At 42.1% G+C, this 23116-nt stretch overlaps 3 protein-coding genes across 5 annotated transcripts; 1 reads left to right on the top strand and 2 right to left on the bottom strand.

Annotated features, from left to right (window-relative positions):
* Positions 1 to 1308: 1308 nt before the first annotated feature.
* Positions 1309 to 3926, bottom strand: tmem11 (transmembrane protein 11). Its single transcript, XM_020105927.2, has 2 exons — positions 3768 to 3926; positions 1309 to 2371 (listed from the first exon to the last, which is right to left on the bottom strand). Exons 1-2 carry the CDS (start codon positions 3812 to 3814, stop codon positions 1855 to 1857), a joined length of 564 nt encoding a protein of 187 aa, XP_019961486.1. The 5' UTR covers positions 3815 to 3926; the 3' UTR covers positions 1309 to 1854.
* Positions 3927 to 5208: 1282 nt separating this feature from the next.
* On the bottom strand, positions 5209 to 8988 carry natd1 (protein NATD1). Its single transcript, XM_020105956.2, has 3 exons — positions 8775 to 8988; positions 7334 to 7452; positions 5209 to 6888 (listed from the first exon to the last, which is right to left on the bottom strand). The coding sequence occupies exons 1-3, from the start codon at positions 8875 to 8877 to the stop codon at positions 6772 to 6774; spliced, it is 339 nt and encodes a 112-aa protein (XP_019961515.1). The 5' UTR covers positions 8878 to 8988; the 3' UTR covers positions 5209 to 6771.
* Positions 8989 to 9927: 939 nt separating this feature from the next.
* Positions 9928 to 21235, top strand: LOC109641460 (trichohyalin). 3 transcript variants are annotated; one of them, XM_069525690.1, is made up of 18 exons: positions 9929 to 10322; positions 10817 to 10877; positions 11984 to 12326; positions 12591 to 12693; positions 12815 to 12926; positions 13263 to 13375; positions 13465 to 13736; positions 13935 to 14008; positions 14217 to 14327; positions 14403 to 17237; positions 17429 to 17567; positions 17890 to 17995; positions 18403 to 18619; positions 18721 to 18813; positions 18936 to 19022; positions 19252 to 19390; positions 19603 to 19682; positions 19944 to 21235. In XM_069525690.1, exons 1-18 carry the CDS (start codon positions 10303 to 10305, stop codon positions 19992 to 19994), a joined length of 4956 nt encoding a protein of 1651 aa, XP_069381791.1. In that variant the 5' UTR covers positions 9929 to 10302; the 3' UTR covers positions 19995 to 21235. The 3 variants fall into 3 exon arrangements, with proteins under 3 accessions (XP_069381792.1, XP_069381791.1, XP_019961490.2); XM_020105931.2 differs by having other exon boundaries at positions 10031 to 10322; positions 18463 to 18619; XM_069525691.1 differs by lacking the exon at positions 14217 to 14327 and having other exon boundaries at positions 9928 to 10322.
* The last annotated feature ends 1881 nt before the right edge of the window (positions 21236 to 23116 follow it).

Raw genomic sequence — 23116 nt, 5'->3', positions numbered from 1 at the left:
ACATCTACTGGTGACCTCATCAAACTTACAACCAGTGATGATGGTGCATCCTAACGCTAACAGACCGAGTCGTCACCCTAAAGAAAGTGTGATAAGCAGACACACTGCTGTGGATCAGCAGCAGGTCAGCTGACAGATGATTAGCCAGCACTGGCCCCAAACCAGCGAACTAATGAGGTTATCTTGGGTCGTCCCTCTGATCACTCATCCCTCTTCTTCAAGCGTCTCTGTCTCCCTGCTTCAGTCAAGTTGAGTGAGAGGCAAAAGGCACTAGAAGGTTTTCCGTGCTCTGTGAGCATTAATGCAATTTATTTAATTCAGTTCCAAAATGACTGAGTTAGGACTCAAACACACAGACGTCTCTGTGGTTTTTAAGTGAAACACAGGCTGAGCTCACAAAGTCAATGTGAATCGGAGCCCAGCAAAGATTGCAAATGGAATCTTCTCCAAGTTAAAGCCGGCAGCCGTAGTCTCAGTCGTCTGAGGCTGTTTTCATACACTGAACAGAGCGATTAAGAAACTGTACATTTTACCTACGTTAATTTCACTTGTACATTTCAGGACATCAGGATGACATCTACCAGTGTCAAGAGTTGAACATGTTATTAACTAAATGTTTTGCAACCTACTCGTCCTTTTAAATCACTGTTAACATGTTTCCCTGTTATAGTGTCATAAACTGAAATAAATATCGTACACAACTTATTAGTTTCTTAACCTTCAAGAAAGTTAATATATTTCTGATATACTTTTTGATATTTTTGGGACATTAAAGTTAAATATTATCCAGAAAACGTTTCTTTGATAAAAGTATCATATTTATCCGCTAATTCCTAGCAGAGAAAAAAGTGTTTAAGTCAACAACCCTTATCGTGCTAACCATTATAAGATCATCGTCGCGCTTGGAATTTAAGTAATTTATACCTAAAATCCACATTATTATTCAATTGTTGCTAGTCTTGTTCGATCACAAATCATCCTTCACTTCATCTATACTTGTTTTTGCTCATAAGTTTAATTCCATGACTTTAAAATTGTTAAACTGCTGATTTAAACAATAACGAGCATCACTGGATACACAAAATCCAGAAAGTATTCATTTTGAATCTGTTTCTGTTCTTAAAATTCCATTATGAGGGTTTGGTTTGACTTTAATGTTAAATACTGCACATGATCAGAAGTGTGTATAAAATGTGACCAAAAATGAGTATTTTCTGAAACAAGGACACATCATTTTCACCTAAGATCTTACTTGCACTCTTTCAACCAAAGAATTTACATGGACAAGACACATTCTCAAATTGAGGCTTTTTGCTCCTTTGTGGACATCGTGTAGAATCCATTTAATGAAAACAGTAAAATAAAATACAGAAAAGTAAGTTTGAAATATCCTAAAGTTTAATGAAAGGGTGATGTACTGATCAGCAAGAAAAGGGTACAGTAAAACTACGAGGGAAAGGGGAAAAAGCTTGGTACTCAAAACATATCTGTCCGTTTAAACAGCAATACGATTCAGTCCAGAGGAACTGCGGCCATTCCCTTGTGCACTAACTTGTGTGTCAAGGATGCAGGTGGAGGGCACAGGGGAGGAGGCGCAAGGGTACTACAGAGATAAACGTACTGCTGTTGTCACAAAGAAGTAAAGGAAATGTAAGGGGAAAAACAATTCCTTCTAGTTTATACTATATCCCTCTGATCAAAGTTCAAAATGGAAGCACCCACCACATGTGCGGAGCTAACTGCTGGGCCTTAACATGACTTCCACTTTTCTTACATCTGGGGTTGGATAGGTTCTGTTTTTTTGTTTGCTTTTTTTCCTTTTTCGGTTGGTTCTTAAACCCTTTCAGAGTGCACTCATACAGCATAGAGTTCATAGATCTTCTTGGCGCAATACGCCAGGGCAGCCAGTGCTATCGTATTATGGAGTCTCTTTCTGTGGACGTCATCCCTGCGTACCAATACCACGGGCGTCGAGGAGGTGAGTGTATGCAGGGGCAGCCGTGAGAGTTTTTGGCTGTCATATTCCACCTGGTACTTACAGCAGGGGTCGAACTGCCAAGAAATCCCGTAGAGGGCAGAGCAGGCCACGCTGAGGGCGCCAGCAGGCAGCGCCACGTAGCGCGAGTATTCAACGGGCAGTGAAAGAGGCGTCAAGAGGCAAGCAGCGCCTGACAACACAGCCGTCTTGTGCAGGCAGTTGCCAACTGTAATCCAACGGGCCGTCTCATCTCCGATACGTGTGGGCTCAATAACAATGTATTTATACTGGGCCTCCAGTGCTTGCTCCAACTCATACTCAAACTGGTCCTGCGCATTCTCTCCATTGTAGATCTCATGCACAATGTAGCAGTCTGTCGCCGCCATCACTCCCCTGAACGTAAACAGAGAAAAATTTTGTGGACAACTTTATTGCAAAGCAAACATTCCAAAACAGGTTATCTTGTCTCAAAGTTTCTCAACTTAAGTTTCAGTGCATTTACTACATGAGAAATCATCACATATTCCTGCTGTGGCTTAAAGTAAATCTGTAATATTATATATTATGTATTATGTACAAAATGATATATGGTATGTCATATTTGGTTTTATTAAAGAAATGTGTATATTATCTGCTTCTACTAAAAGGTACTAGTGCAAGATTTTATTGAATGGTTATATTTTTCTATAAATAGAAAAAGAACATACTAACAACATGAGAAAAAGGTTATTTATTGACAAACATTTCCATGATCAGTATCTGCATTTCTCATTGTTTTCAGCATCTATATGATCAAATGTTGATGTCTGACCTTCAGACTACATGGTGAGTGACTGTGAGCACACTTTTACAACATGAAGTCATTTCACACTGTTTTCAGCCGAAAATAAGAAAAACCGTTGTAAATGAAATCACTTCACATTTTAAACTTCATTGTTTTTACTGGGTTTGAACACGTGACTTAGTTTTCTAGTTTTTACATCACTATCCCTACTCCCCAGCTACAAGATGTCTGCAAACCACTTGGTCTGACCATCAAACATAAACCTGCATCGTGAGAAATGTGATATTTTAAACACCAATTTAATGTCGATATTTTAAGTTACCAACTAATTATTAAGCTGTATAATTAACACATGAGTGGATCCTCTGAGGCCTCGCAGTACATGACTTGATAACAAGCTAACTCTGTGCACTTGATCGATAACAGGCTTATTCTGCTGCACAGACAGCGGGACGTGGACTGAGAGCGGGGGACAGCCTGAAGTTGGACTGGACACCGGTGAAAGTCATGTGAGGATCACGGATCGGGGACACCGTGTACCGGAGAGGCGGTTAAGTAGCTGACGGTAGAAAGTTGGAGCGGTGGACTGCTAAGTTGAGAAGCCACTCACTTTCGGCACAGGTCGAAAAAAAACACAGCGGACAACACAGTTAGCTCAGCCGGGGTTTGGAAGTGTGTTAGCCGAGCCACATCGCGCCAGAGCCCGCACCGACCCCGCGGTTAAACTCAACCCCTCCTCGCCCCCGCGGTCAGTCGGCCGGTGTGAAATAAACCGAAACATCACATGAGCCGCTAGTTTGTTTCCCCGCTGACGCTAGCTAGCTGTACACGTTAGCCCGCTAACGTTAGCCAACCATTGGATAAAATCCCGACTTGTCGCGTTGGCGTTTAACTTTGCGCCCCGCACGATGCGCACGTTCGGCGTCGGTCGAGCAGCGAAATCGACAAAATGACACTTCACAACAAAACATTCTCGTTTAACGGCCAAGATGTGGAGTGACTGACCTCTCCCTGCTCACTGGGACACCGCGCCTCCTTCCCAGCGACGCCATGTTGGAGATGCAACCGTGATTGCTGTTGACGTATGACGGCGCCCAGCTTTCTGGGTAATGTAGTGCTTCGTGCGCTCGAAGCGTCGCTTGGGACCGGAATGCGGACTACAGCTCCCATAATGCAACAACTATACAGCGCTCCTGACTGTACGTCTGTTACAGCACGTAGAAGTTTGAGGTCAGAATGAATTGTGAATACATGTAACATTAATTACAGGAGGTGTGTGTGTGTGTGTGTGTGTGTAGAATAAGAATGAATTGTGTAAACGGACATTAATTAAATGTTTGGTTTCCTGAGCAGCACGTGTACAGATTGTAACAAAACGCACATATGTTGTTTTGTAATAGCACGTGTGTTGTGCAGACTTCTGTGTACTCATCCATGCTGTGTGCCCGCGTGCTCTGTGCGTGTGTGCCCGCGTGCTTTGTGTGTGTGTGTGTGCCCGCGTGCTCTGTGCTTGTGTCCGCGTGCTTTGTGTGTGTGTGTGTGTGTGTGTGTGTGTGTCCGCGTGCTCGCTGAAACCTGACGCGGTTTGTCAGTGGCAGATTTGACAATGGCCACGTTCAGGAATCTGCAGGAAGCAAATTCTGCGACACGCGATACGTAAATGAACGCGAGTGAACAGAAGTGGGACCAGTAAAGATCTTCTTTATATACCTGTGGTTTTTATAAATAACTGTCAGGACCTCAACTATTCAACAGCAAATCAAAAATCACTCGAACTGCACGTGAAGATGCAAAGTTACAGTATTTACCTGTTTGTGAAAGATTAATCATATCATTGATTTATTATCAGCAATCGATAGATAGTTATTGATCAGATAGAGAGATGGATAGACGTGCTTTATTGATCCCATATAGACAGATGTATAGATAGTCTGACTGAATCATTAAATACCAAACAAATGCTCAATATCACACGAAAATCAAAATACTATAGTTTAAGTATAGTATAAGTATTACAATATCTGCTCATGCAACTTGCAATACTGCCACTAGGTGGTGACAAAATAAGGCCCTTCACCAGCAGGCTGGATCACTGATGTGACTCAAGGTCTGATAATGCATTAACTGGATCAACAACACACATCAACACAGTGTATGTGTTGTTATTGAGTTTGACGTTCACTTCAAAAAGTAAAGAATGTATACAGCTTCCAGTGTTTCCTTTATTTCATGCTGTTTGTTGCAGAATGTCAGTTTATCAAGGAGACACATTATACATCTTAAAAGTAATAGTTTGATGTTTTATATCCCTTTGCTAAAACTCAAATGTGTTCATCTGACTCAATAGATGAAAGAGCTCAGTTCAAGTGTTTATTTTGTCATTAACACGTATTTATGTCATATTCGTAAAAATGACTATGTGAATCCACATACTTTGACAATAATGTGAGTATTAGATGTATTTATTTACACACAACAATAACAGAAAAGAAAATTGCTAAGCACAAAACAATAAAGAGAATTGGTACATCCAACACATGCTCATTTGAAAGAACCACCCGCTCAAAACTGTTTAATCAGCATCTGACTTTCAAGAAAACAACAAATATAAACGGAACTACAAAACGAAAGAATGGTTTGAATACCTTAGCCAATCAATAGGTGTGTGCCACCTAAAATAAACTTTTACAAAGGGAAAGTTTTTCCTTATTAAAGCAGATAGTCTGCATCGCACGTTGATATTCGTCCTGCCAGTGTGTGTTAAGTAACCTGAGGTATTTTTTCTCATTAACACTTAAGATTGTCAACTGCAAACAAAACTCCAGAGGAGCCGTGAAACGGGAAACAACGGTGAACCATTGTTTGTCAGTAAATTGTTGCCTTGACCATCATTAAAAATAACTGTTTAAATGAGGAGAAAACAAAAAGCCTCAACCACACTGCAGAATGTAAATGCCCTGAATATATAGCACTGCTGTTTGTGAAATGCTGGTTTCAGCAGAGATATTGACCCAAAAACACTCAAGTGTTGTGCTGCATAGTGACAAGCTTCAGACCTAATTTGTCATGAGTGTGTGAGACATTTAACACGTACAATGGAGTAGATGGTTTTACCTGCAGCACTAGACATCCTCACATTGTGTTCTTTGGTTTACTATGTCATGCACTTTTGACTGTGGACAGTAAGTGTCTGTTGCTGGGAAGAATGGAAGTGGACAGAGTAGCACTGGAACTAAATTGAAAATTTGCGAAATAAATGTTTTCAAAATACAGATTATATATTTTTTTTTAATTACCCATTACCGACAAAATGTAGTATACCTTTTTTTGCAGTAACATAGAAAAATAGAAATCATAATAGCTTGATGTTTTAAAATGTGTTTAGTATTCAAAACCTATTACATTAGCATTTCAGCTCATAGAGACACAAGTTTAAAGAACACAAATGGAAATAAAAAATAACAAACTCAAAGAATATCAAAAGGGAGTTGAATTATAAAAAGTCGTCATCATCTGAGCGTCAGCGAAGCCATCACTGCTTCCACCCGAGTCATCACAGAGAAAGACAGCGGGTTGGTCCATCTTCATAGTAATGTTCACAACCAGTGAGTCCAAAGCAGGACAGAAGATTTTCAATATATTTTTCACATGTTCTCATAAAATACCCAACGCTTGCTTAGTGTCATTGATGGTTTTACAACCTGGAGGTTTCCGTCTGAGGTAACAGGCTTTGGTTTTTGTTGATTAGTTTGCACATCACGACCAGCGGATTCACTTCCTGTTTCTGGTGAATCTGCTTCCCCACATTATGGACATAACCGTAGACTTATTGTTCAGCGCACAGACGTCTTCGCCGTGTGATCCGCTGTCTCTGGATTCACTCAATTTGCCTGGAAGGTCCTTAATTGTGTATCAGCCTGTAACTGCAAAACATGCTGCTGCTGTCGCCACCACATTGTTTTTATTTCCTGGGAGCCTCTTTCTCCTTCTCTGCCGCGGCTGCGTGGGGTCATTGATAAATGTGTTCAAAGTACTGAGGCTGAGGATTCTCTTTGACATATTTCTGAATGTACCAGCAGGTCAGGTGGGCTTTCAGATCCTCTTCCACCACAAAATCCATGGCTGCCTGTCATCACACAAGCATACAACCACACATAAATTGATCTGCACATTTTTCATATGACCCATCAGATATTCATGAGTGAAATTTAGGTTCATGTGCACACACCCTAACCTTTCTCAAAGATGGTTTCTGTCATTTTCTCACACTTATTCAGCGAGTGTGGTTTTAATTATTTGATGATATAAAAACAGAGTGAAACCTCATGATTGATAGCTTAGACTGAGTCGTGATTGGTTGAGCCCGCAGCTCTATCCCCCAATCGCTACTGTGCAGACTCTTGATCCAAATGCACAAGATGTTGTCAGGGATATTTTAGCTTAATTTAATGTCTTTGGGAGGAAGTGGAGACATGTCGTCCATCTTCACATACAGTCTGTGGTTGAACATGTCAGTGAACATGTCTAAAACTAAAAATATGATTTACTTTCAGACTCGTAATGAGTTTTACCTTGGCCAGGTGCTTGGCGATTCCTCTCCCTCTGTAAGCATCTGGAACCTCGGTGTGTTGCAAATCCACCGTCTTTTTTCCAACATATTCGTACAGGAGAACTGCCCGATCGTGAGATCCTGAGGGAAAGACAAAGGTCACTGCTCTCAGGTTGTTTTAACGTGTTAACGGATAATAGATAACATGTAAAAATGAAAGTGTGAATGGTTCTGGTCTAATTTCCAAACAAATAGCTCACAGTGACAACTGACAATGACACCTACTGTAGGCATGCTACACAGTTTTATGGTCGATTAACTGTAAAGTCTGAGCAGTTAAAACTGTGTGATCGGGAACAGCTTCCAATCTACGTGATGAGTCATGAGTTGACAATGTACGATACAATAATGTCATTAATTATCAAACTCTAACTTTAATCAATGGCAATATAACTATATCAATATATTGCTTTTTGTGCAAGCACAGTGAGGAGGTACAACACACGTCTGTCATTCTCTGCTCATAACGTTCACTCCGGCGCAAAAAAATCAATCTTTAAACTTAGAAGAAAAAATTTGACGTTTATTGGGATAAAAATTGATTGCGGCTGATTTATATATTTTATAATCCTGATATCATTTTTGGCCTTATCCTCTATCCCTAGATTTAATCAGTGAGCATTCAGCCCCTTCAAAACAACAGGGATCGCTGGTTTGATACCATGAACCACAGTGGAAAACATCACCCGGCCTGGCCAGGTACAGACAAGTGCTTGTGTAGCTGGGTGGAGAGACAGACCACACATAAAGATCTTCATTCAGGGAACAATGGCTGACGTCCTTAAGCTGTGAACACATTTGTAATGCAAAACACTAAAATCCACAAAAAGATAAATGGAAAACACACAGATGTGCTTTGCCTTGTCACAGACAGAAGGATTCCACAGAGTGAAGTCAGTGCCACAGGCCTCGAATGGGCCTGAACTAAACCAAACACAGCACGTTGATTCCAGGAATGTGAACGAACTGTGGTTTGTGTGTAGCTTCTACAGGTTGGACGAGATGAACGAGGCTGCTGCTCCACTTGGAAAGTTGAACTCGTGTTCATACGCGTCAGTCACACAGTTCAATGGCCGGAGGCTGCTGAAGGCTGAATGTTTGGCTTCGTGTCAGGGAGAGGAGAGACTCTTTTCACCGCGGCGCAGAGAAAACAAGCTGCTGCTGGAAGTCAAGTCAGGGGAACCACTGGCCTGTGTTCGGCTCCTGACACCCGAACAGTATCTGATCGAACACGTTGACACTTCGACCATGTGCAACAATAAACCCATCGATGCCCCGAAGTGCAGCTGGAGGTAAAACAAGAGGCCACGGCTGCGATGTCAGCAGCAAAGAAACCCACAGCAGCCGGGGTAGGGGGTTAGCGTTAGCCAGCTAGCATGCTAATGTTTACATGCTGAACTCACCATTCAGTCTTATAACAAACTGCCGACGCTTTCTGTCGTGCTCCACCTGCATCTGAGAGTTTCCGGCGTCGAAGGCGTTGTTGGCCGGGGCCGCCTGCGCCATGGTGGCCCGCTGGAGAACACGGAGGCCGCTGCGCTCCGGAGCAGCGGCGCTGAGCAGAAATGGCTAAACCGAAAAATAATGAAGGGTCAAAGCAAAACACTCCGGAGGAAATCAGCTGTGAGGTCACATGGCGAGACACAGCCAATCAGCGCCCGAGCTGCTGCAGAGACTCAAACTGTGCACAAGTTGGGATCAAATAAAATTAGTTCATATGAATTATAATAGAGAGTATTTATCTAATATTAGTTAGTCCTCTATTAAACTAGTTAGTCGTCTTTGATATTAGTTAATCATTTGTAATATTAGTTCATCATTTAAAATATAAGTTGGTTAGTCGGTAGTCATTTATAATATATGTTGCACACACACACAAACACACTTTTATACTTATATCGATCTATTATCGTATAATACACAAATACAGTATACATCCTCACTCAGTCACATTTCACATTACATTACAAAGCGACTTGCAATTAGTGCATTCAACATCTATGAGGGGCCATTCAGGGTTCAGCATCTTTCCCAGAGACACGTAGGGATCCAACCCTCTGATTGGGGGACGACCGCTCTACCCCTCAGCCATAGTGGCTGTGTGCCACTGAACAAGATGATAGTACTTTTCACAACCCATAACCATCTGTAGTGAAAGATATATTATGTGCATATTTCTCTATATGTATTTGATTTTTATCATCTATTTTTATTCTATACGTTCACACTTTCTCTTGTCAACCTCGTTTTGAATATCTGCTGCTGAAACAAGTGAATTTCCTCAGCGTGGGATTAATAAAGTTGAGTATAGTTGATAATGTTAACCAACTAAAATTATAGTAAATATGATTAAGAAAGTGTATTTGTGGTATAAAAGTCTACTGCTTTACATGTTTTTCCACATACAATAAAATAAAATGATTAAAGACATTTCAGCTCTAACTGCATAATGTGCTGTAAGAGATTGAAGAATATTTTAATGGTGTGTATGAACAGACATAGTTTGTGATGGGTCAGGTCAGGTCACAGCTCACAGACACATGGTGGCAGCTGAGGGCTGTCAGCAGTCAGACCCCTCTGAGCCTCACATTAGTTCATGTGTTAACTGTTTGCACTGTGCTGATTTAAATTAAATACAGAATCTTGATATAAACTTCACAGACATTTGGAGAATTTGTAGACATTATAGAGGGGTACATCAAGTTCACTGAAACGAACGTGTGGTAATCCTGTTAAGCTGTCGAACTAATCCCACAAAACTCTAACGAAGTTTGTCAACTCTGTTGGATTACTTCTGTCTGTGTGTGTGTGTTTCTTTTGTATAGACGTGCTTGGGATGTGCAGGTTTTTCCAGACTGAGAGGGAGCACACTTGTTTTTGCGCTGTTAACTCAGTGGTCTCATTTAGTGTACCCACATTCTACTGTTGAAGATGATGTCCAGGTCGCCAAGGTAAGTCCAGTTACCAGGTTTTTCTCTAAACAGGTAACTGATCCACTTTGTTGGCTCACTGAAACATTAAAAGGAGGTTATTTTATTTCTGTGAATTTCAAAGCTATAATTTAAAGAAATGGAATTACAGGTTACATATTGTGTTTATATATAACATGTATAACACTGTTCCACTTCTTTATCGACAAGTGAAAGACAATATATTTTCCTGACATGAATACGAATAATTTCCTGACACCATCAATGCTTTAATTCGTTTAAGGAAGTAATCAAACCTTTACCAGAGAAAAAGATTTTATTAAAGCACCATTGATTTTGTGTTTTTTTCCTCTTGTAAGAAGCATCATGCTGTGAACATGTTGCTTGTTGATAAATAAATGTGCTACTACAGAGATGTTACAAATGTTTTCCATCAATTTAATTAAGTTCTATTAAAACACAAGAATTTAATTAAAGTGATTTGTGCTGAGCTGCCTCAGTCTTCTCAACCACAGGTGGCCTGAGCTCGTGGTAAACTCCAGGACCAACACACCGGCACAGAAGAAAGGAGGAAAGGTAAGAACCAAACTTCAGCAGGAAATTCAGACTTACTGATCAGGTCATTTTAAATGCTTTTGACTTTCAGAAGTCTGACTTATTATATTACATTGATTTGAAAACATTCTTGAAATGAAAAATGTATTTTCTCATCTTCTTTAGATTCAGCCAACACATTTGCATTTTCCCAGTTTCCCAGGATTGTTTCTAAGCTGTAGAAAAAAAGCACATTATCGATGTAAAACATATTTTATCATAATAATAACAACAATAATCTCAACAGAAGATTAAAAGCGTGTTGAAGTTGTTATTAAGTGTGAAGATGGCACGCCATGTCAGCATAACTGAGGCATTCAAAATAAAGATTTTACAGGCCTACATTCTCCAGTTAAATACAAATGATTTTGATATGTATTGAGCCGCGCTGACGGACGTCTTTGCTGATCTGTTTTTAAGTCTGAGGTATAGCATCTTACATCTTTAACAGTTTCCTCCAGCATTATGTTTAATATAAACTGTGTGTAAGAACATGTTCAACATTATTGGGCGTCACTTGCAATGTCCTGCACTGTTCATTTAACGACGCAACTACCTCAGAGTCGGGGCATGTTTGCTTACATTCAGTTTGATGTATGTTACCATTGATGACAGAAAATCAAATGTGTGCAGTTAAATCCTGCACAAGTCACTGAGTCAGGACTCTTCAACCCTCTTCTAATTGATTTCTGCGTCACGGCTCCAGCCACAGATTGATTGCCTCTGCAGTCGGAGAGGTTGCGTCTGCTCAGACTGGAATAGATTAGAATAGGCTGTGTATGTCTGATGACTCCCCCGATGCTCAAGTGTGATTAAGTTTAACGTGTGTGTGTCCTCGATCACAGTGTCGGTCAGATGGTACTTAAGCAAATTAAGAGCTCTTGTGAGGATTACAGGGTTCTCTCCAGTGGTGATTGGATTGTATGTGCCAAAGAGTCCAAGTTGGGATGGGGGTGAGCAGGAGGTGTGATGTTTGACATCTTCATTTTTTCATCCTCTTACCTGAAAAACAGATGGAGCTTTCTACCTTCTTATTTTCTTTGACAGTCATTGTTAAGTGTCGCTCTCATTCTCTTTGTCTTCCAAAGGACCAACTCACAGTGCCGACATCTGGGGGAGGTAAACAGGCTGGCAGCAGTGTGTCTAAACCCAGCGTCGGCTCTGGCAGGAGCAACAGCCAGAGCAGTAAAGGCAGCGACTCGACTGCGAGCGTCGGTAAAGTTGGGGGCAGTTTGAAAAGAGGCAGCCTCGGTCACCATGGCAGCGTTGGCCACCAGGGTACCAGACAAGCATCTCAGCCAGGAAGACCTGCTCTCCGCCTCTGCAGCAGCCGGAGCTTCTCGTCCCTCCACACCCCCTCGCTCAAGACTGCACCGTTCATGAGGAGCAGCCGCTCTCTCAGCAGACTCGACCAGAGATCCACCAGACGAGGTGAATTCACTCATGTGTCATTATTATTATATCTCATAAACTTAAACAATATTTCAGCCTTGAATCTTATATTTTTCAAAAAATCTAAACGTGAGGACTCATATTTATTATGCTACTTTTTCTTACTCTGCTCCACAATAAAGAAATTGATTGATTAAAAAAAGGACTTTAAAGATTGTGAGAGCAAATGATGATAAATCTCACCAAAGATGATTCTCAACCTGTTTCATATAAAGCTGTTTCTTTACTGTTGCCTCTGAACAGAGTCAGGCTGTGCACATCCAAACTCACAAGATAATAAAGGACAAAATTCTGAAAATAAATCCCTGGATTCTGGCCGACTGTCGTCCTCTGAGGAGCAAATCAGGTTTGTAGTTATTAAAAAAAAGGACTTTTAATCTATTGTTGTCCTGCAAAAATGCTTTAATCCAACAAATGGTTATTAAAAACTGGGTTTGTCTGCCTCTTGTTTTGGTTTTGTCATTAAGGAATTATGACGACCAGTGTCATGGTGATGATGTGGAAAAAATGAAAACAAGCAGCTCCTCTTCAGTCTCTACTGCTGCATGTTATCATCACTGCAACAGAGTCAAGGAACAGGTACTTTTAGTACATTGTGGAGTTTAATCAATCGGAGTCAAGCATCACTTTTGTTAGAAGCTCATTTAGAAGTTCATTTGCATGCTCAAAGCTAAGATTTTCTACCATGGAATCCTTAGTCTGCATGTTGTTTTGTGAGATATTTCATTCGAGGCCAATCAGTTGTGATCAGTGTCTTTGCATTGAAGCTGTAACAATGTGGACAAGTGTTCTTTGTTCTTCAACCTGTTAAAGTTTAAATGAAGCAGATAGTATGTCAGGACTTTAGACACAAATGGAAAAAGCTTTTTAAACAAACAGATTAGATGATGCAACATTTAATCTTTTTTCCAACAGACTAAAGATGGAATGTCTGCCGCGTTCTGTGCAATGACCTCTGGGATGAGACGCAACTGGGTCCAAGCTGTGTTGAAGAATGTGAGGCCAAGTGTAACAGCTGATGTCACAAGGTAACTGGCGTTGTTGCATGGCTGTTATCAAATTTGTGGGACTTTAAGAATCTCCCTTTGTGAAGATGTTTCTTATCTCGTGCTCACAGCTCCCTTTCAGGGCAGAAGACTCGACAGAGATCACATCAACCCTATTCAGAGTCGACCGAGGCTGTATGTGAATCTGAAAACCGCTGTTGGCAAGAAGTCAGTGACAAGGCAGAGGATTCACATCAGCAGCAGAGAGAACAGGAGAACAAACTGCAGCCAGAGAAAGAGCAGAGCTGCAGTGGTAGTAACTCAGTTCCGCCTCCTGTGAGTCCTCAACAGCAGGTGGAGGATGACCACGCTGCTCCCTCTGATCCGTGTCCGCCACAACCTGGTGAGTGAACTGAGATAAATAGTCATTTTTTCAGTTATTGCTTTTAAATGAAACGTCCCAAAGGAAAATTGATCCCTGCAGTTTTTATTACAGTGTTTTGAGAAATGTAATTATAGGCCACTCGAAGGGATCAGTCAGTGAGGATTTCAATCAATTTGCTTGGTATGAATGGTTCTTCTGTATTCCTGGTTTGCACAGACGTAGACATCTCCATAAAAGAGGAGGAACCATGGTCGTGTGAGCAGCAGCAAACTGTGCAGCTGGTCAAAGAGGTGAGATTTCATGTGCATTGATCTTGTTCTTCCAATTTTCACGATAAGTTACACATGTTTTTGTTGTTGTTTTGTGAATATGGTGTCACATGCAGGAAATAACAAGCAGCTCAACCGTCTAAGAATCAGAAGAGCACAAATGTGTTTAGGAAATTTAATATGAGAGACATGATCACATGTTACGAGTGACAGTTTGATTTACCCACAGCTGGAGCAAACACAGAAGGAACTATCTCGACTCCAGCAGATAAACAGGAATCTGCAGGATGAACTAAAACATGAGCGAGAGACACATTCAAGAGAATCGGTTCTTCCACAGGTAGAATTTTATAAATGTTAAATTCAGCAGGTAAAGAACAGTTTGTCTTATTTAAAGCTCTCTGTTGTCCTCTAGAATGATCTTCTTTCAAACTCTTCGGAACAAGCTTTGACGTTACAGCGAATGCAGAAGTTAAACCACGACCTCCGCGTTGAGCTGGAGACGCAGAAGAGGAGTTACGAGGAGGCCAGAGAAGCCGAGCTACAGCGAAGAGTAGATCTCTTGGCTCAACAGGCTCAGTTACTGGTCACAGGCGATGCCACAGCTCTCGCACAAGCTCATCTGGAGCAAGATCGACGCTGCTTTGTTGAGCAGCAGAAGGAGTGGGAGCATTGTGTGTCCTCCCTGAAGTCCCAGCTGAGTGCCAGCGAGGAGCAGAAGAAGGAGGCTGAGTCCCGGCTGACTCAGCTGCAGCAGGAGTTGCAGGGTCATGTTGATCACCAGCAGGAGTCCGATCGCTTGCAGAAACACCTCAAAGAGGTAGAAACCCAACTTTGTGCCAATGAGGAAGCGCAGGCTGAAAAAGAAGCTCGCCTGCAGAAACACCTGATGCTCCTTCAAGCAAGTCAGGACAGAGAACGGAGGAGCTTGGCTGCCAGTCTGGAGCAGGCCCAGCAACACTCACAGGACCTTCAGGAGAAGCTGGACAGGGCTCAGGAGGAGATGGAGAGCCTGAGCAAGACTCAGGCCTGGACCAGAGAAATTGAGGTGGCTCAGCAGCAGCTCCAAGAGGAGCTTGCACATACGGTATCTGCTGTACAGAACCTACAAGAGGAAAGAGAGCAGCTTGGCCGCCGCTGTCAGGAGCTGCAGAACCAGTTATCTGACGCGGAAGGGGAGGTGAGCAGGCTGCAGAGCCGCTTGAAGACAGATGAGACCCACTACTACAATCTTGAGCACTCATATGAGAGAGTTTGCGAGGAACTGCAGCTGGCTTTGGGGAAGGCGGAGCAAAGGGAGTCTGAAACGCAGGACATGCGAGAAGGATACGAGAGACTCCTGGACGGGAAGGAGCAAGAGCTGAGTGAAGTTCTGCTGAAGATGGAAGTCTTGGGAAACAGCTTGGAGGAGACAGAGGTGAGGTTGAATGAAGTGTTGAAAGTTTCCAACTCAAATGAGAGACAAAAGCAGGTGACTGAGCCTCTCACTGCAAGAAGAGAAAATGGAACAGAAAGTAACAAGCTCTCTGACAGCTCAAACACCACAGACGTTCAGTTCCACAGCAACTGCTCTGATAAACGTGCAAGAAACAGGTCTCGCTCGATTGATCCGTCGTACCAGCACATCGTCACAGCGGGAGATGACCCAGACAGGTTTACCTCTGTGATCCAGTTACTGGAGAGGAAGCTTTATGTGACAGAGGAGAAGCTTAAGGACATCACGCAAAGCCTGGAGGAACACCGTGGCCACATCAGCTGCCAGGACCCACACCTTTACTCCCAGCTAACCCAGAGCCGAGCCACGGCCCAGCACCTCAGTCTGCTGCTCCACAGCCAGGCCAGGCAGAGTCAGCGCTTCGCCCAGGAGTCCGAGAACCGCTGCAGGATGCTGGTCGGCAGGTTTCAGCTCGCCCTGAACATCGTGCAAGCCTGCAGGGACAGGCTCCAAGTCACCCCGATTAATGTTACACACTTTGAGAAGCAGCTGACCGCCGTTGCAGCCTGCCTCCAGCAAGGAGAGAGAGATGCAGAGAAACAGCAGCATGAGTCACACAATGCCAGCAAAGGAGAGGACAAAATCCTCCACGATGAGACAGTAGCTGGAGCTTTTAGTGGCATTAGTGCTAAAAGTAAACTCACTGAAACATTTCCAATGGAGAATGGCATGACAAGTGTTAGGAAGTGCTTAATGAGGGAAATATTTGTCATAGGAAAAATGCTGTCTGTCCTTCAGAGTCAACGTGGCATCGGCCGAATATCCATAGCAGTGAGAAGCGATGAGGGGAATGTGGCACACAAGTACAAAAGCATCATCTCCCAAATATTAGCCCTAAGAAGAGAAAAAATAACTCAGCCTGGGAAAATGGGATATGACGGTGATGAGCATTTGGAAAGTGTTATTGGTAGAGGCTGTGCTGAGGCTGAGCTCATTTGCGCGGCCTTGAAATTTCAGCAGCGATATGAGAGTCAACAAGTGGAGCGTGAAAAGATGGGTATGGCAGATATCAACCCTCCAGAGTTGGCTCCGTATGAGGAGCAAGTGAAGGTAGAGGGCAGAGGTTTAGAGGAAGCTGCAGAACCAGCTGAAAAAAAGGTGGAGGTCAAGAAAGAACCGGAGTGGTTAGGGAGACTTACATCCCGGCTGCAAAGAAGAGCCGAATTCTTAAACCAGCTCTGCCAGGAGATCTCAGATGGACCTGTCAGTGAGGGCAGTGTGGACTACAGTGAAGAAAATGGTTCAGAGGTAGACACGGACTGGATGCAGGAGCAGGCAAAGCTGATTTATCTGTCAGACCGGCTGCACTTGCATTTAGAGCAAGAGCTGCAGCAAAGTGAGCTGCAGCAGAACAAACGGCAGGCTCTGTGCAAAGAGCAAGACACCAAGGCGATGGATGAGCAGGAGGCGTTAAATAGCACCTTGTGTCTGCTGCAGGAGGACAACAGCGTGCTCAGGGAGGAACTGGAGCGTGCTGAGCAAAAGATTTTATCCGTAGAGATTGGGAACCAGAGACTCCTGGAAGACATACAGAAAATCGAGGATTATCACGAGGAGCGGATGCAAAAACTGGAAACCAATTTTCAAGAGAAGATAGGAGAACTTCAACAGATCCACGAGGAGGAGATGAAACACTTGCATGGATACTATACCAAAGAGAAGCAGAGAAACTGCACTGAGGCGCCTGTTTTCAATGAAAGTAACTCTGATGCTGTGGCAGCAAGAGAGGCTTACCAGAAACATCTCGAGCTTCAGGTAACAAAGATCTTATTTCTTTATCAAACAAATAAAATCTTGAATCTTATTTGAATTCCTCAAAGTTTTTACAGTTGGAAAATTGTAGTGTGATCACAAAAAAAGGTGTGGAAAGAGGTGTTTACTGTACAAATTGAGGTAAACGTGTGTATGTACATTACTTGACGGCTGATTTCTGAATTACAACGTAGGATCATGGCGTCACTGCTGTGGAGGAAATGCACAGGAAGCTGATGGTAGATCTGCAGCAGCAGCATCAGATGGAGGTGGCGGCACTTCTGCAGGAGAAAGACCAGCTGCTGCAGGAAGAGACGGCTGCCACGATGGCAGGTAAATGCAGTTCAGGAGGAAATACCAAAGTAAAAGCACTCTAGGCTCATCAAGAGAATCAGTACATTAATTTTATTCTGTTTATGTTTTGCCACGAGGCGAGTTTGCAGAATGTTTGACTGGGTTAAACTGGCTCAAGATCAATAGGCTGCAGTTTAGTTAATGACAAATAAGGGACACATGGGAACAGATCATTGGAAAAATCATTTGGTGTAAGAATTAGTTCACAAGAGGCTTTGTCCATCATGAAAAATTGAAAGTAAGTCTTGAAGTCACACTGGAGAATAATTAGGCATTACATGTTATCACTTTTTCTTCCCAGCAATCGTTGCGATGAGGAGAGCCCATAAACAGGAGCTGGAGAAAAGCAGACAGTCTCAGCACATCAGGCAAAGTGCTGACATCACACAACTGCACATTGAATACGAGTGAGTACTAAACCCATCACGTTGTTTTTACTCTCAGACACTAAAGAGCAAAGGAAATCTTACTCTATCACCGCAGCATTTATTCCAGGGATGTTGCTTTGAATTTTACCGGGTTGTGATTTGTTCCTGGTAACTTGGTGTAGATCAGCAGGTGCAGAATCACTGCAGGGGTTACCAGGGGTTTCTAACTGCACCAACATTTTTAGTTTCCTTCCTTGGTTCATCTTTCCCGTAAGTTTCGTGGAACAGACGAGTGAAAAACTTTATCTATCTAAATGATTCAATGAACACTCAAAGAAGATTTAATCAATAACTACTGGACACTGAATCTGTTCCCAGTTCCTCGTAATATTCTTTTTTGTTTACTATTAAAAATGTTTGAACCTAATATTTACCTCCCCCTGTAGTTTACAGTCTCATCCAAACTGTTGCACGCCTCATTGTACAACATCATCTGACCTCTCCAGGAAGGAGATCCAGTTATTGCACAAGGAGCTGGAGGTGTTGTCGGTTCAGCACACACAGAAATGCCTGGAAAACTCTCAGCTGAGTCAAGAGCTGCAGAGCGAGAGGAAAAGCTCGATACAGCACCAACAAGAAAAGCAAGAGCTGATAAAGAAACAGGTATAAACAGTTTATCTTACTCAGGTCCTGCAGATAGGTATTATTTAATGGTATTGACTTATGTTGATAGCGTAAACATTGTATTTGTGTGATTCTTCAAGAGAGAGATGGATGAAACGTCGCAGCTACAGTTCTCGATGAATCGGAAACATTCACATGTGGCCGCACAAACAACTGACTTCTATGAGATGGAGGTGAGTGTCCCTCGTCATAAAGTCTCCCTCCTAAAACTGTCTGCCAAGAAACATATCATCTATTAGGCAAGATGAGCAAGAATATTTACTTTATCATGCTGTGTTGATTCATCACACCACAGGTGATTCTGCGGGCGAGGGAGGCCGAGATGCAGTTCCTCCGACAGGAAGCTTGTTCACTCAAGGAGGAGTTGAAGCTCGCTCGAATGGTACTGAAACCTCTCAACCTCTGGGGATCACAAAATCTGATTAGAGATTCAAGAAAATCCTCTGACAGACAGACTTCTCCATTTGTAAAATCACTATTTACTGTATGTAACAGATGCAATTGCAAACTTTAAAGAACCCAATCAAGTTGTTTCTGTGGCTCGTCTGTTAATATATTTATTATTCACATGACAAGAGCAACTAATTAACACTGTGATTTTATATCGACAGGACAAAATCTATGCCCAGAACAAGCTGAGGGCCCTCTACACGAACAGCCAGGACGAAATGCATCATGACGTCAACAAACACAACACTGAACATTTCAAGTTGGGACCTTGGTCTTCAAACAGAGACACATCGGGAAAGAGTGAGATTTTCAGTCTCAGAGTCTAATGAGTCTTTAGTTGGTCAGAGAATAATGATGCATGTTTTGAAATGAAGTCTGATGATTTATTTTTTACTTTTTGGGAAACAGAACATGCAAACCCTCACAGAAAGACCCCTGGCTAAACAGGGATTCCGATAATATCCAAGTATTCCATTAACGCCATCCCTCTCTGATGTTGCACTCTTTCTCAGAGGACTCCATGACCAACGGTGCTTTTCTGAAGAAAACTGAGAAGTCATCGCTCACACGTCAGATCAGAGTGAGATCGAAGGTAAACGTTGTTCTTCAGTTAATTCATGTTTAATAGATTGTAGTTTATAAAGCACACAACAATGTGAACGCATCAGAAAGTAATTGTAATCCAGCACACAAAGAATACAGAGTTTAAGAGGATGTTTGAAGTAAAAATGCAGAATGTTTCTCTCATATGTACCATTTTCAAGCCCAACAGTGAAGAGTGTCTCTTAAACTAAACATTGATGAATTACGTTTTTTTGTCTCTCATTTATTTGAATGTGTGTTTGTTGTGCAGAGTCTGAAAGACGGCCTCTCTGTCCAAGAGAGAATGAAGCTGTTTGAGTAATTTTGATCCGAAGACGACAAGAGGTTGGAAATCTGCTCATCAGAGTAAGACGGCTGTTTGTCGAGTGCAGTTCAGAGAGTGTGTGTGTGTACATATATATATAAATGTATATATCTGTAATGTGTGTGTAACTTTTGTTGTTACACAAAATGTGTTGCATTATATTTTGTATTGATTAAAAAAGCTGTTTGTGCTTCATGCTGTGAAAAAAGAAAAACCAAGCATCAGTCTACCACTAGAGGATGGTAAAGTTCTAAGGTCTGTTTTCATTAAAAGAAAACTCATCAGTGTTGCTGCATCAGTTGCAGAAAAGCTGTTATTAACACATTTCACCACTAGATGTAGCGTGATGCAACATTTACTCTCTTTTTAATCCCTAAACCTTCAAATCTGTTCTTCAGTTGCTGCAAACGACAGAACTGAAATCAAAATAAAATGAGAACAAACATTTTAGAATGTTTACCATTTCTTTTAATCAATACATTTAAATATATGTCATGTAGATTTTGTATTTTGAAATGATGTTTTTATGTAAACAAGGAGAATAACCAAACTCTGCTTCCCTGCTGCAGTATATGAAGTAAATAAATGTTATTTACAGTCACAGTTATTAAAGTTACTATGGTTATGTTATGTAAGATAAGTAAATACCTTACAATTGAAGAGACAGGGACATTAAAACACTGATATCTGCTCTCACTGTTTACTGGCGGAGCATCAAGTCTGTGTAAGTGATAACACACTTCAGCCTGGTGTCCAACGTTATACCACCTGTCGTACGGAGGAAGAGCCAGAGACGTTTTGCAATAACCTCTGAATGACTGTCTATCATTGATCATCGCCTCTGTTCTTTCTGAAGACTCTGTTCAGTGACGTGCCTCAAATCACTGAGAGGCGTGTCACAGTTTACCTCAGATGACCCTTAAAGTGTAATATGTGTAGTTATCTCCACAGATCTGATTTCTGTGTAAATTATAAATAAAAGCTCCTGGTGTCCCTGGAGCTCAACGTTGCCCCAGAGTCACATTCCTGAGGAGGAATACTGCACCTCATTAAATCCCAGCACTCATCTCTCCTTTCCTGTGTGGACTGTGTGTGAAACTGTGCTCATGTGGAGTGTCATGAGCCGACGCTTTGAAAGAGCAGAGCTGCTTCTTTACAGTTTTACATCATGGATATTATTCTGCACATCGACGGTTTTACTGGCTCCAGTTCAAACTAAATAAACTAAATAAACATCAGTTCTTCACGTGGTTCTTCCATCGCGCTCCTCTGTCTTCAAACAGCAAAGTAAAGTTCATACTGTTGTATCCACAGACTGTATTTAAAGATGGAGGACATGACAGTGCCCCAAAGTATCTCAATCGCCCCCTGGTGGCTGGCTACCATACAGATCATAGACCCCCATCTCCTCCATGTTAGCAGATGGGACATGAACTAAACTTAAAAAGCCAAAGTACACATTTTAAATACTTATTTGGTGCAATAACATGGGCTGAAACAGTGGATATACACACTGAGGTAACTAGGTTGACTATAAGTGAAATATAGGTGAAACCCACGATGAAACCTTTTATCAACATGTAAAACTCTTGTGATCTGGTTAATGAGATTTCCTGCATTTCCTTGATAATTTCTTCATAATTTTCTGCTAAATAGATTAAAGATTAGAGTGATTTTGGTTATGTTTCTGTATTTATGTGTGTGGGCATGTCAATATATAGTTATGAGGGCCAATTCTGGTTCTATACCATCAACATTTTGACATTCTGAGGATATTTTGGCTGGTCTTCACAAATACATAAATAAATTGGTTATTTCAGGGTTAAGAATTAGGTTTAGGTTAGAGTTAGACATTTAGTTGTGATGGTTAAGGTTATGGTAAGGGGCTAGGGAATGCATTATGTCAGTGAGTGTCCTCACAACTATAGAGAGACGCCCATGTGTGTATGTGTGTGTGTTTGTGTGCACCTGCAGTGTTCGCTCTGAGTCGAGCTGCCCCACAAATGCTCATGACTGATCCATGCACGATGTGGAAACACCAACACACAGGTGCACCTGCTCTGGCTGTAAAAATAAGTGGCCCATTTAGTCATGCAACGATCAATTACAGCAACCAGCGCTGGAGCTGCTCTGATCGGTGAGCACGGTCTGCTTCACATACACTTCAGACTTCAGTTTGCATCGTGGCCTGACACCACAGCTCTGATTCGTTCTCCCCTCACACAGACACGAGTCTGTGTTTGTGTGACCAGCCAGGAGCTGCTGCCACAAACTGTTTCTGTTTCTCTCTTTACTTATTTTTTATCAGCTTGATTTGGATCATGCTGTTACAAAATCAGGTCCAGAGGCGTGTGACCTACATCCAACTTGTTTGTATCAAACTCAAAATCTGTCAGCGTTTCCATGACAATGGATGAATCGTGTTTCCTTCACCTTGAGACGAATACAAATTTGGCACCAACATCAATCAGGCAACACCAGCCTCGGCACTGGAGACAATGATGAAGATGATGAAGATGATTGGTATCTGGGGAAGCACTTTAACGCATTCACCTCTTGTATGAGCTGCAAGTAAAAAAAGGAAAGCATGTGCAAAAAAATATGTGAAGTTGCAAAAGCTAACACCTTGTATAAATCACTTAATAGGAGAAATAGTCTGATGGTGATAAAACTGATTACACTTCTGCCACTTGGAAAACAGATGTGTTAATGACTGAAAACATTTTTACAAGGATCAAACCATGTCAGACCTGAATTCAACCTCCAGTCCTTTCAGTGTGGAGCTAACATGGCCTCCCTGTGTTAACCCACATGGTGCGAGCACTTCATTATCATGAGACATGCAGGATGTTGATTAGGCTGCTCTGGAGCACATTCCCTAACTGGAGCAGGACGATTGGAACAGCTCCCATAGAAAAAAAGAAAACCCTGTGTCTTGTGCATGCACAGAATTTTATATTTCTTTGTGCTGGGTGGGTGCACGACGCCTCTCTTCCCCACTCACAGGCTGATTTTATCGGTGTTGACTGCCAACAGTCTACTGCATCTCTAAACTTTTCTCTTTGTTCTGCATCTTCCTTGATCACTCATGTGTTTTACTGTGTGAAGGGCCTGAAACC

The sequence above is a fragment of the Paralichthys olivaceus genome, chromosome 5 (genome assembly GCF_024713975.1).
Source record: "Paralichthys olivaceus isolate ysfri-2021 chromosome 5, ASM2471397v2, whole genome shotgun sequence".
NCBI classification, from domain to species: domain Eukaryota; kingdom Metazoa; phylum Chordata; class Actinopteri; order Pleuronectiformes; family Paralichthyidae; genus Paralichthys; species Paralichthys olivaceus.
The sequence above is the reverse complement of the archived record's forward strand: the minus strand, read 5'-3'. Positions and strand labels throughout refer to the sequence as shown.

Coding starts and splice junctions, on each gene's coding strand:
- tmem11 (XM_020105927.2), bottom strand. CDS start 3,814: ATGGCGTCGCTGGGAAGGAGGCGCGGTGTCCCAGTGAGCAGGGAGAG. Junction 2,372..3,767: donor GTCCCAGTGAGCAGGGAGAG/GTCAGTCACTCC, acceptor GTTTACGTTCAG/GGGAGTGATGGCGGCGACAG.
- natd1 (XM_020105956.2), bottom strand. CDS start 8,877: ATGGCGCAGGCGGCCCCGGCCAACAACGCCTTCGACGCCGGAAACTCT. Junction 7,453..8,774: donor GTTTGTTATAAGACTGAATG/GTGAGTTCAGCA, acceptor TCTTTCCCTCAG/GATCTCACGATCGGGCAGTT. Junction 6,889..7,333: donor TCGCCAAGCACCTGGCCAAG/GTAAAACTCATT, acceptor GTGTGATGACAG/GCAGCCATGGATTTTGTGGT.
- LOC109641460 (XM_069525690.1), top strand. CDS start 10,303: ATGATGTCCAGGTCGCCAAG. Junction 12,927..13,262: donor GCAACAGAGTCAAGGAACAG/GTACTTTTAGTA, acceptor TTTTTCCAACAG/ACTAAAGATGGAATGTCTGC. Junction 13,737..13,934: donor TCCGTGTCCGCCACAACCTG/GTGAGTGAACTG, acceptor TGGTTTGCACAG/ACGTAGACATCTCCATAAAA.